Source organism: Trachypithecus francoisi, unplaced genomic scaffold, assembly GCF_009764315.1.
Source record: "Trachypithecus francoisi isolate TF-2019V2 unplaced genomic scaffold, Tfra_2.0 Lachesis_group16, whole genome shotgun sequence".
Classification (NCBI taxonomy): domain Eukaryota; kingdom Metazoa; phylum Chordata; class Mammalia; order Primates; family Cercopithecidae; genus Trachypithecus; species Trachypithecus francoisi.
Window position 1 is genome coordinate 50,894,664 of NW_022681461.1, and position 13,652 is coordinate 50,908,315.

Sequence of the window (13,652 nt, forward strand, 5' to 3'; positions counted from 1 at the left end):
CTGTTTATTATTGATATTGGAATACTCTAGAAGTTATTCTTTTTAGAAATCCTAGAAACCATTGTTTTCTTAATTGCCACTTTCTTTTAAAGCAAAATGTGGAATGATCCTGGTTTGGGGGTCCCCAAGACGACTAACACGTTTAGTGATTCTCTAAAAGAACTCACAAGACTCAGCATAGAGCTGTAACCATGCTTAAGATTTATTACAGTGAAAGGATATAAAGCAAAATTAACAAAGGAAAAGGTTCATGAGGCAAAGCCTAGAAGACACCAAGTGGAAGCTTCCTAGAGTTCTTTCCCATTGAAGTCACACAGGGTGTACTGAATTCCTTCAGCATTGAATTATGGCAAGCAACATGTATGGGTTCTTTGATAAATCTGCTATTTTATTAAACCCCCAAACATTGAATCTATCTAGTTTAGTTACATAATTGCTTACCTAGATGAGCTATATTTAATAATATCTAATTGTTGGAGGGATTTCAAACTCCTCCATCCAGTGTAAATGTAAAACACATTACCAATGAGAGACATAATAGCAGAAATTGTCTGCACCTAATTATACATTGTACTTTACTTATAGGACATTGGCTTTTAACTTTTATTTGACCAGTCAGACGGCCAAAGATTTAGAGCTTACATGGCAGAAATGTGTAACTACTTTTGTTCAAGAAGAAAATTCTATGGATACGGGAATTCAGTCGCTATAGTTATCATTTATGTAAGTTTCAGAATGTTAGCAATGGATGTAACTGTTGATTATATTCCTTTTTTCCCTACTGGTAGTTACATATTGGTAATGTAGCCAACCATTACATCATGATTTAAGTTTTCTTATACTGTTTTCTAAATAAATAAGCTTTCTGACTCTGAGCAATAATATTCAGATGGCTAATGAGACTCATCTGGGAATAAAGTTTAGGCCGGGAAGGGTTGTGGTTTTCTTCTATATCAGACCTCTCAAGTGATACGATATTTGACTTTATCTTATTCTAGTCTGCAATATTTTCTGTGTCTTTCCATACTTGAACCTCCTGTATTGCTGACCTTATTTTCTACATACTAGGAAATTTATACCTCAGATTCTGATGATGTTTATGTTTTTGGCATCCTAGTAACCTTTATTGGATGGGTAAATTTTTCTGATTCTAAGTTAATTTGATCAGAATATATTTTGGAGTACCTTTATTGGCAGATAGTAGTCTCTTAGTATTTGTTCATAGAATCAAATCATTGCAACATTATTATAAGATCCATTTGCTTATATAATTTGAAGAGATAAATTAGACATAATTTATACTCTAAAAGCACTTACAGTGTGCTGGGAACTAGGGATACAAAGGTGAATAAGATGTCATCCCTGTGTTTGGTATGGCTAAGTGGCAAGCACATGGGTTTTAGTGTTAGATTGCTTTGATACAGTCCTAACTTCGGTACAAGCTTCAGTTTTTCATTTGAAACATGGTGATAATCATGATTTTCTACAAAGTGCTTAAGAGAATGTTATAGTTAGTCTTCAATAAATGCTAGCTGTTGTTATTCAAGGAATCACTACAGATCAGATGCCCAAGCTGGATTGGAATAAGGCTAGAGTGATATATCACTATCGAAAGATTGCCTGGTTGGGGCCTTTGCTATTCTAGGTACATTTCTTTCCTTGAACTTTTTTTGACTCTCAAAGGTTGAACTTCAAGACTCTAGAATACTTCTTTAATTATAATGTTAGTATATAAATATAATTTGAATCTTAGAAGAGTAAGATTATACTGTTTACCTTTTTTTTTTGTGATGTTGCTTACATGCCTACAGATTCCTTATAAGTGGAGGAAATAATTAGCTTTTCAGCATTTCTGTCAATAAACTTCTTTCCAATGGACTATTTAAATAATAAGCAAACATTATAAGTAAAAATGTCAGGTAATTGAGGAAGGTAGAATTAAGTAATGTTCAAAAGCTTAATCATTTATTATGTCATTTTTTATAGAATGAATAAATTTTAAAAGTCTCTTCCAATATTAAATTATTAAGGAATTATGTTTCTGTATATATCATGCAAACGTATTTATTCTTATATATTCAATTTAACTGAATAGACACTATTATCTTACCATTCTTTTAAAAATGGCAAACACACTTGTATATATAGAATTTAGATCAATTTTTCCTCAGGACAAGGGCTTATGCAAAGATAAGTGAGTCAGCATTTATTGAATCTAAGGCTATGGGTAAAATGTGAACTAAGAATATACTTTTGTAGTTCAGGTCTAGTTTTATAAAACATGACTCTGAAAAGTTAAAAGCAGATACTGCTTTGGAGTTTTACCTCTCACTTCCATTGGATGATCATATCTTGAATTATTTCGTTCCACTGATAACTTTATTTTCTATTTATACTGATTTATTACTATGTATCTCATATAGTAATAAAGTATGAGCTATCGTATTTTTTAAAAAGAGGAATAGTTATAAACATTATATATTGTCTCATCTTCTAACCGTGATGAATAGTAACAAAGCCCTTTTTTATTTCTCGTAATTTATAAGTAGATAACACTACTTATGATTTTCATTATAGAACTGTCTGAAAAATTATGCTCTTTTTTTACAGCCTCTTGAAGTGTTGCCAACATGTATGTTTTTTCTGAACCCAGAGTTGAATTTTTATACTCTGTTTTTTGTATGCATGATTTCAGTGAGATGCTGGTTTGTGTCTCTCCTGCTTGTTTTTTTCTTTATGTTTTGTCCAATTTATGGGGTGAAGACTTGCATGATGGCTCTTTGTTTCTGTTATAGATAGGTCGGAATCTATCTTTGCTGTTAGTCTGCCAAGGTAGAATGGAGGAGTGAACTGAGACATGAACTCCTATCCACGTTTTGCCATCATCTAACTTTGTAATCTCTTTGGGCCTCAGTTTAATCTTCGGTAAAATAAAGTTGTTAAACTAAATGAAGTTGATAAGATATCTTCTGACTCTTAAAAAACAATCCCAGGATTTTTTGAATATGGTAAACACATAACATGAAATCTACCTTAAAAAATTCTAAGTGTACTGTACAGTATTGTTAAGTATATGAATATTTTTGTACAGTAGATCTCTAGAACTTTTTTTACTTTGCATGACTGAAACTCTATACTCATTGAACAGTAGCTCCCCACTTCTCCCTCCCTGACTGTCTGGCAACCACCATTCTACTTTCTGTTCTAAGAGTTTGACCACTTTAGATGCTTCATGTAAGTGAAATAATGCAGCATTCATCCTTCTGTGGCTTATTTCACTTAGCACCATGTCCTCAAGTTTCATCTAAGTTGTAGTACATGATAGAATTTTTCTTTTTAAAGACTGAATAATATTCCGTTGTATGCATATACCACACTGTGTTTATGCATTCATCCACCGATGGACATTTAGGTTGTTTCCATCCCTTGACTATTATGAATAATAGGAAATGAATGTGGGAATGTGAATATGTCCTCAAAATCCTGATTTCAGTTCTTTTGCATAAACAACCTCAAGATCAATCATAAAGTAGATTAAAAAAAATTTTTTTTTGAGGAACCTTCATGCCGTTTCCTACAGTGGCCACATCTTTTTACATTCCCACCAACAGTGCACAGATGTTCTAATTTTTTCACATCCTTGTCAACACTTCTTATTTTTTTTGATAATGTTAATCCCACCGGGTATGAGGTGACATCTCATTATGGTTCTAATTTGTGATTGGAAAGGATACTTAGTGTGATTTCAGTCTTAAATTTTTTAAGACTTGTTTTGTGATCTCACATGTGATCCATCCTAGAGAATGTTCTGTACGCACCTGAGGGAGAACATGCTGTTGCTATTGGGTGGAATGTTCTGTGTGAGTTTGTTAGGATCACTTGGTGTTGTTCAAGTCCTCTGTTTTCTTATTGATCTTCTGTCTGGATGTTCCTTCCTTTATGTAAAATAGGATATTGAAATCTTCTACTATTACTGCATTGCTTTCTATTTTCCCATTTGGTTCTGTCAGTGTTTGCTTTATATATCTGGGTCCTATGATGTTGGTTGCATATATATATATATGTATATATAATTATCATATTGTCCTGGTGAATTATCCTATTTATCATTGTATAATGTCCTTCTTTCTCTCTTGTGATGATTTTTGATGTGGACAACCTTGCTGTCTTTTGGTTACCATTTGTATTAAATATCCTTTCACTTTCAGCCTAGCGTGTCCTGAAATCTAAAGTGACTCTTTTGTAGACGTCATTATAGTGGGATCTTGTTTGGGTTTTCAGAATCCATTTAGCCACTGTATGCCTTTTGATTGAGCAGTTTAATCCGTTTACATTGAAAGTACTTAGTGGTAGGAAAGGACTTACTATTGCCCTTTTGTTAATTGTTTTTTGTCTGTCTTATAGCATTTTTTTGGTCCCTTGTTTCTTCTCTTGATGTCTTCTTTTATGTTTCATTGATTTGGTAGTGACACTTTGATTCCTCACTCCTTTTCTTTTTTTTCTTTTTTTCTTTTTCTTTTACTTTTTTTTTTTTTGTTTTGAGACAAAGTCTCGCTTTGTCACCCAGGCTGGAGTACAGTGGCACGATTTTGGCTCACTGGAACCTCCGCCTCTCGGGTCAGGTGATTCTCCTGCCTCAGCCTCCCAAGTAGCTGGGATTACATGTGTGTGCCACCAATGCCTGGCTAATTTTTGTGTTTTTAGTAGAGACGAGATTTCACCATGTTGGCCAGGCTGGTCTTGAACTCCTGACCTCAAGTGATCCATCCACCTTGATTTCCCAAAGTACTGAGATTACAGGCGTGAGCTACCTCACCCAGCCACTCATTTTCTTTTGTGCATGTTCTATGTGTATTTTTTTTATGGTTGCCATGGGACTTACATCAATATCTAACAATATTTTAAGCTGATAACAAGTTACATAAACTTCAGTCACATACATAAACTACTCTCTTACTTCTCCCTCCTTTTTTATGTTACCAATGTCACAAATTACATCTTTTTAATAAAGTTCATCCATTCACGTGTGTTTTTTTTAATGTTACTTATACTTTTGCCTTCTAAACCTTATACCAGAATTAAAAGTGATTCACGCACCACAGTTATAATATTATAGGATTCTTTGTTTATATATTGCCAGGAAACTTTATATTTCCATATGCTTTCGTGTTGCTGTCTGGAGCCCTTCCGTTTCACCTTGCAGGACTACGTTTAGATTTTTTGTAAGGCATGTTTAGTGATGATGAACTCTCTCAGCTTTTGTTTATCTGGAAATATCATTATTTCTCTTTTTTTTTTTTCTGAGACAGCGTCTTGCTTTGTCGCCCAGGCTGGAGTGCAGTGGCACAGCCTCAGCTTGCTGCACCCTCTGTCTCCTGGTTCAAGCAATTCTCGTTTCTCAACCTCCTAAGTAGCTGAGATGACAGATGTGCACCACCATATCCAGCTAATTTTTGTATTTTTCTTTAGTATAGATGGGATTTCACCATGTTGGCCCAACTGGTCTCGAACTCCTGATCTCAGGTGATCCTCCCACCTTAGCCTCCCAAAGTGTTGGGATTATAGGCATGAGTCACCGAACCTGGCCTTTCCTTCATTTTTGAAGGATAGTTTTACCGGATATAATATCCAGTATCTTCGTTGGCAGTACCTGCCCACTAACTCCTGCCCACTCCTCTCAGCACTTTGAATATATCATTTCACTCCCTTCTTGCTTCCAAGATTTCTGCTGAGAAATCTAGTCATAGTCTTATAGGGGCTCCCATAGCAGTCCCGTGATTCTAAATTAGTTTGTTTATCAAGGAACTTGAACTCTGGAGGAGGGAAGAGAAAGCATTGAGTTATATGAAGCCAGATCTTGAGACAGTCAATTATACGGCACTTTCCAGCTTCTTTTACATTAAAGGTAAAATCTGAGTTTTCGTTGTATTTTCAGCCTCTGAAGGGTGTAAGATTCAAGATTAGGAGGATCAAGAGCTGGTAATTACATCTCAAGTAAATACATATTCATAAGGAAATAATTATTTAATTAATAATAAAAAAAATTAGGCCATCCTTTATGCAAAAAGTATTTTCCACAGATGTCTATCTGTATCTGTTTTTCCCTAGTGAAACAGTCTCTGTTGTATTTTTTCCATTTAATTGGGGACTTAATTTGGGCTATTATGGCTTGAGAACTGTGTTAAGTTAAGATTATTTACTGTAAACATTTCCTACTTTGTTTATTTCTGAACTGGCCAGAGGAAAAGACACACCCTTACATACTTTTTTTAGGGCCAAGTCTCATAAAGGAACTGTGTACTCTTAGACATAAATACAGTACTTTATTTCTCTCCTGACACTATAATTACAACATTTGTTTAAAAGTCACACAACTAAATACGCTAGTTTATTAAATGTCACTAAATATACTCATTGCCCTTCTAAAAACTAAGAATCTCTCAGTGTGTCTTGGTAGAAATCTTTCTAGAAGGGGATAATGCATTGAGATCAGTGTAAGCCAATTTAAGATAACCTTTTGTTTTTAATTAAAATGGGAACTGAAAAGTCAGTTCAAAAATTTGTCTCCTTTCATTTGCCCAAGGTAAGAGTGATAGAATTTCTCTTCCAATCAAGTCTCTGCACTTGTTAAAAACATCATGCATTTTGGCTGTCTGTTGTAAGATCGTAGCTATTACATGCACAGCTCCACATGCTGCTGTGGTATATCGTGGTCAGGGTCATCAATGAATTAATGTTTAATTGTCAATGTCTTGGTGGTAAAGTTAAGAGGATATTTTTTCATTTTTGAAATTGAATTAAAATAGATGTCTTCTAAGTTTAGAAGGAACAGGCTTTCTAAGAATAGAACAGATAGAGAAAATTAACAAATACAGTGGGCCCTTGACTTCAGCTGTTTTTTCCTCTGTGGATTCACCAACTGCAGACAGAGCATATTTGGGGAAGAAAATGAAAATAACAATTTAACAATAAAGATAATATGAATAAACAATATAGTACAGCAACTATTTACATAGCATTTACATTGTTTTAGGCATTATAAGTAGTATTGAAATGATTTAAAGTATATGGAAGGATGTGCATAGGTTATATGCAAATACTATGCCATTTTATATAGCATGCTGGAGCATCTCTGGATTTTGCTATCCATGGAATAGGGTGTGCATATCTGTGTGTCTGACCATGCTGGAACCAATCCCTGTAGATACTGAGGAATGACTGCTGGACAACAAACTTTTGAAATGTAACATATGGCAAATAAAAATTTTTGACATTACAGTTTGTGCTATCAAGTAAGTGCTTTGCTTATAGTAGATATTTAGCAAATAATTTTGAATTGAATTTTAAAAAACCATTAAAACATAATTTACAACTCATATAATTCATCCATTTGGAGTGTACAATTCAGTGGCTTTTATTATATTTACAGAGTTTTGTAAACATTACCACAACGAATTTGAGAACATTTCTTTACCCCCAAAAGAAACCCCATGCCCATAAGATATCACTGCCTGTTTTTTCACCCTCCCTGACCATCCCCTGCTTCTTGCTTCCCCTATCCTAGACAACCACTAATCTACTTTCTATCTCTACAGATTTGCCTATTCTGGGCCTTCTACTCATATAAGTGAAATCATACAACATAAGGCTTTTGTGGCTGTTTTTTTTTTTTAAATCTTAGCATAATGTTTCCAAGGTTCATCCATGTTGTAGCATGTAACAATAGTTTATTTATTTTTATGGCTGCATAATATCCCGTTGTATGGTTATGCTGTGTTTTGTTTGTTTATTCATCAGTTGATGGGCATTGGGTTGTTTCCACTTTTTGGCCATTGTAAATAATGCTGTTCTGAAAATTCAATTACAAAAGTTTGTGTGGACATATGTGTTCTTTTTTCTTAAGTAGATAACTAGGAATTGAATTGCTAGATCATATGGCAATTCTATGTTTAACCATTTAAGAAACTGATAGAATGTTTTCCAAAGGGACTGAACTACTTTACATTACTACCAGCAGTGTAAAAGGGTTCCAATTTCTTCACATACTTGGCAACTCTTGTTATTGTCTATCTTTTGATGATAGCTTTTGCATGATGTGTGAGGTGGTATCTCATGGTTTGATTTGCATTCTATCATGTCTGATGAAATTGATCATATTTTCCTGTATTGGCCATTTGTTTATCTTCTTTGAAGAAAGGTGTTTTCAGATTATTTGCCTATTTTAAAACCTTTTTTTTTGGTAAATTTTTTTTATTATTATTATTATTTTATTTTTATTTTGATGGAGTCTCGCTCTGTCACCGAGGCTGGAGTGCAGTGGCGCGATCTCGACTCACTGCAAACTCCTCCTCTTGGGTTCATGCCATTCTCCTGCCTCAGCCTCCCGCTACAGGCACCCACCACCATGCCTGGCAAATTTTTTGTATTTTTCAGTAGAGGCGGGGTTTCACAATTACTGGGTTTTAAGAGTTCTTTATATATTCTAGGTACAAATCTCTTATTAGCTATATGGTTTGCAAATACTCTTTCCCATTCTGTGCATTGTCCTTTCACTTTCTTTATGGTGTCTTTTGAGGGACAAGCATTTTTGCATTGATGAAATTCATTTTTCCTTTTGTGGCTTGTACTTTTGGTGTCATGTCTAAGAGCTTTCTCTACCCCAATGTCACAAAGATTTAATCCTATATTTTCTTTAAGAATTTTATAGTTTTAGCTCTTACATTTAGTTCTAAAATCCATTTTGAGGTAATTTTTACATGTTGTGTGAGAAAGGGGTCCAACTTGATTCTTTTGCATGTGGGTATCCAGTTGTTGAATCCCAGCACTATTCCTCCAAGAGACTCTTCTGTCCTTATTGTTTTTTTCTAGGGATCCGTGTCAAAAACCAATTGATTATAAATGTAAGTTTTCATTTCTGGACACTGAATTCTATTTCATTGATTTGTCTTTCTAATCTTATGCCAGTACCATACCGTTTTGATTACTTTAGCTTTGTGGTAAATTTGGAAGTGAGAAGTTTGAGTCTTCAAATTTGTTTTTCTTTTTCAGGATTATTTTGGGTATTAAGGGTTCTTTGCTTTTACACATGCATTTATGATCAGCTTCTCAATTTTTGTAAAGAAGCCAGCTGGAATTTTGATAAAGATTGCATTTAATTTCAAGATCAATTTGGGAAATAATTATGTCTTAACAATATTATGTCTTTGATCCATGAATATATTTGTTTTCACATTTTATTGTGTTATGCATAGAGATTGAAATGAGGACTTAGAGGGAAATTTTTGTCCATTGGCTCCTTTGTAGTACACTGACTTTAATTACTTCTTATTGGAGTAACCTAATTGAATGTTTCATTATGTGAAATTTTATTGTTCACATATCTTAAGTGTTGGCTGTTCATTAGAGCTTTAAACTTCTTTGAGGCAGGATGTATCTTTTTATTTTTTTGAGACAGGGTCTTGCTCTGTCATCTAGGCTGGAGTGCAGTGGTGCAATCATGGCTCACTGTCATGTTGAGCTCCCAGTGTTAAGTGATCCTCCCACCTTACCCTCCGAAGTAGCGGAGGCTACAGGTGTGCACTACCATGACCAGTTAATTTAAAAATTTTTTGTAGCGACAGGGTCTTCCTGTGTTGCCCAGGTTGGCCTTCAACTCCGGGACTGAAGCAATCCTCCTGCCTTGGATTCTCAAAGTGCTGGGATTACAGGGGTGAGCCACCATGCATGGCAAGGCAGGAGGTATCTTAACTGCTATCGTATTTCTCAGAAGTGATGTTATAGTTGTTCAAGAAAAGCACTTTTTGATTGGTGTTTGGCAGCTAATTATAAAAGTGGTAGAATACTAGTGATGAAATTATCATTAGCCAGTAATAGCTAACTGATATATTCTAAGTCTTCCAATTCATTCATATTCTTATTATTCCTCTGGAAAAAAAGATAAATATTCCATTATGTATTACTTTTTTGTAACAAGGCATATGTAATATATTTTAAAAATTTATTTTAGGTGCCAAATCTGATTCCAGTTTTGATGTTCAAATTGGGAAGACCACTGGAACCTATATTATATAATGATATATTGTATAGTTTACCTAAGCTTGGTGTTCACAAGGTTAGTATGTTAATTAATTTACTTGGGGAGAAAAGTGAGTCATGAATAATACAATGAATTATTTTTAGTATTATGAACTTTTGAGCCCTAAATTTTGCCATAATCACTACTTCTCTTGTTGAGCTAGGAGGTAATATCTGAAGACAAAAGTATTTATTACAATATTTAATAATTAATTCTTTTAAATTACTTAGTATCCAAGTTTTCACTTTGGCCATTTTCTGAGATTAGGTCCTTATGTTCCCGGGATTGCTATCTAGCCCCTCCAACGCTATCTTTCATCCTTTAAGAAGGTGGGTAATATTACAGCAAACTTTCTTTTCAGTCTTCATTTTATAACAAGGGGTTTAAAAATGCTTTTGGTAACTTCGAGGTTGTCTGCATTCACGTTTATACAAATAGAGTTTCTTGAATATTTTCTAGGTGTGTGTAGGACAAATTCTACGAGTAATACAACTACTTGGAACCACCCCACGACTAAGAGCTGTCACTTTGCGTTTGCTGACATCATTGTGGGAAAAGCAGGTAATTTCAGATATGCACTTGCATGAGTATTAAATATATTCCTTTCAATGAAGGAAAATAATTATGTCATATATGGCAATGCTTTGGTTGAGTGGTATTAATGAGTGGCATCAATGATTGCATTGAAAAAGTTTTGATTTATTGTGATGCATTTGTAATGCAGTTAGTTGCTATTGACTTTCAGAGAAATTGAGAATATAAAATCTTATTTCTTTATTTCTGAAATGTATCTTTCCATTTGCTTGAGAAATAATGGAAATATAAATGATTAGAGCCTTTGTAATTAGGGTGAGATTTAGCCACTTTCTTCTTGTTTTATGAAATCAACAGTACATTGGTCTATAAGAAAATCCCCAGTAATCACTACAGCAATCTTCTCTGCTGATTAGAAGAACTACATTATAATTTGCAATGCAGATGGAGGATTTGGAGGTGAAAATGCTGCATAAAAGGAAGATGATGATTATTCAACTCAAGTTGGGAAACTACCTTTTTTGTAAAATTGCCTTCATAGGACCGAGTCTATCCTGAACTGCAGCGTTTCATGGCTATGTCTGATGTACCTTCTCTTTCGGTGGGCAAGGAAGTCCAATGGGAGAAACTGATTGCAAAAGCAGCATCAATCAGAGACATATGTAAGCAGAGGTATGATGTTGTTAATTCTTAGGAATGTATATCATGATATATTATTTTGTATTTAATTTTTTTATTGCAAGCAAGAGGCAAGAAAAGATAGAGAATATATGAGTACTAATAATTTTTTAACTTAAGTTTTCTGATTATAAAATTTAGTAATATTGAACAATAGCTTTGAGAAGTATGTCTTTCCTTTTCAGGTCTAGTCTTGTATCTAGGTTTGTAGGATATTTATATCCTTTTCTGATGAATAATTTAATATTGCAGTAAAACATGTGATGTTATGTTTTCTTTTTTTCCATATATGAATCCGTGAAAACTACACAGTAGACTGTTGTCATAAACTGTTCTTTCTTATATTCTGCCTTGGTTTAAGTAGGGAGATAAGTAGTTTTAATGGGGAGCCCTTATTTTTGACTTACTGCGTGGAATTATTTGTAATTATAACAAGGAAGAAAATGAAGATGAATTTTTATGTATGTTGTAAGCTTTTAGGAAAACATAAAGAAATTAGGAAGATGACTCTGCTGTTCTAGATTATGGATTAATAAACAAGGTAGAGGTGACAAGACTGAAATAATATAAGTCGAGCTCTACCATATCAAAACTTTTTTTCTTGCATGTGCTAAGATGAAAATGTTTACAGAGGAAATAGGCTTGATGCATTTGAAATAGTTGTAGTCCTGCAGTTTCATTTGTTGATCAGGCCACTGCATTGAATTCCTGGTAACATCATTCTCACTTCTGTTAATGACAGCAGTGTGAATGCTACTTTCTGAAGCTGTGCAATGGGTTGGCTCAGATGCTGATAACATGGATGGTTTCTGTTTCAAGTAAAATTTGGATCAGAATATACAGAAACTAAGCCCTAGCAATTTTGCCTCTTTTCTAAGCTTCCATCTTTTAGCAACACAGAAAGGACCTCAGTGTAAAAGAAAAAAAAAAGGAATTACGTGTGTATAACCCAAGAACTGGGAGTTTGAATTTTATTGAGCTATTGGCATGGAAAAAAATTCAGAGATGAAAGTTATTGGCTGACATTCTTATTTTATATAATTAAAGTTGAGGCTCAGAATAGACTGAATATCAGACCAGATCAGAGTCTACTGATAACTTATTCAGTGTTCGTTTCAGTTACTACCTCCAGATCTGTACAATTTTTTCATTTTGGAAAATTATTTCCACTTGTGGGACAGTGAAACAATAGAATTCTGACAGGCAATTTCATCAATTTACATTTTGTTAATTAAAGAAAAGATATTATTGAAAGGTAACAAGGAATTCAGGGAATAGACTTGCATAACTGTGAAATTAATGATATTCTGGCGATAGCACAATATATGTGGATTAGAAAGAAGAGGAAGGGAGGAGGATGAGTGAATGAATTTAGCACAGTATCTGGCATGAGATAGGAGCTCAGTCGGTTATAGTTTTTATAATTTTTATCATTATCATCATTATTATGATAGGTGCAGCCACCCTCTTTAGTATTGCTACTAGCACAAATCATCTCCTGTTCTCAAATTCCTGCTTTTGTAATGAGTATCTGATACTATCAGGCAAGAATAGCTCTATCTTTACCAATAATCTCAATTAGGTAATTCAGTTCTTTTTACCATTAATACAGCCTTGAGTTTTTCTCAATTTAGACAAGAGGATTTGTGATTTAGGATGAATGAAATTTGTTAAAAAGTGTCTTTTTGGGTTATTTCTGTATAAAAATGAACATAAAATTATAGCAGAAAATGATCATGGTGCACATTTTTGAAGAAAAAACATGGTGTTAATATTTGAGGGTCACCATTTAGTGGCACAAGAGTATAGAAAATGATGGATGCTTTTTGTTTAGGCAAAAGATCTGGGAGTGATAATTGCTCTTTAGCATTAATTTTGCTTTTAAACTTTCATTTCTTGTAGGCCATATCAACATGGTGCAGATATGTTGGCAGCTATTTCTCAGGTGTTGAATGAATGCACCAAGCCTGATCAAGCTACTCCAGCAGCCTTGGTATTACAAGGTCTTCATGCACTCTGTCAAGCTGAGGTAGGCATTTTTAAATTGCTTTGGATAATTTTGAAGAAAATCTTTTATAAGGCAGAGTGGGTACAAGAATGTAAGATTAGATTCAAATAACTGAAAGTCTGAGTGTTCATTCCCAGTGATTTTTTTCCTGGAAAAGTGAAGCAAGACCTGCTTTACAAATTCTTTCTAGAAGGGAATCTTGAAACATCCTGTCATGTAGCCATTCTCTAGAGATCAAAGAAAACCAGACTTCAGGTTTTTCTTTTTTCTTATTTATTTTTGTTAAGACAAAAGGGAAAGTTATGCCTATAGGAGAACTCTAGAATATAATTGCTTCTTAATTTTGTGATTAGAAAG

The 13,652-nt window shown here is 34.1% G+C and overlaps 1 protein-coding gene across 10 annotated transcripts in view; it reads left to right on the plus strand.

The window, feature by feature from the left end:
- Positions 1 to 13,652, plus strand: part of FOCAD (focadhesin) — a 326,657-nt gene that overhangs the window by 130,519 nt on the left and 182,486 nt on the right. For 9 of the 10 annotated variants that reach the window (XM_033237455.1, XM_033237451.1, XM_033237458.1 and 6 more), the window contains 4 exons: positions 10,007 to 10,111; positions 10,535 to 10,636; positions 11,151 to 11,281; positions 13,190 to 13,316. The exons of the other annotated variant lie outside the window; for it this stretch is intronic. In XM_033237455.1, coding sequence (XP_033093346.1) covers positions 10,007 to 10,111; positions 10,535 to 10,636; positions 11,151 to 11,281; positions 13,190 to 13,316 — 465 coding nt within the window. The remainder of the gene's footprint in view (positions 1 to 10,006; positions 10,112 to 10,534; positions 10,637 to 11,150; positions 11,282 to 13,189; positions 13,317 to 13,652) is intronic. 10 annotated transcript variants of the gene reach the window in all.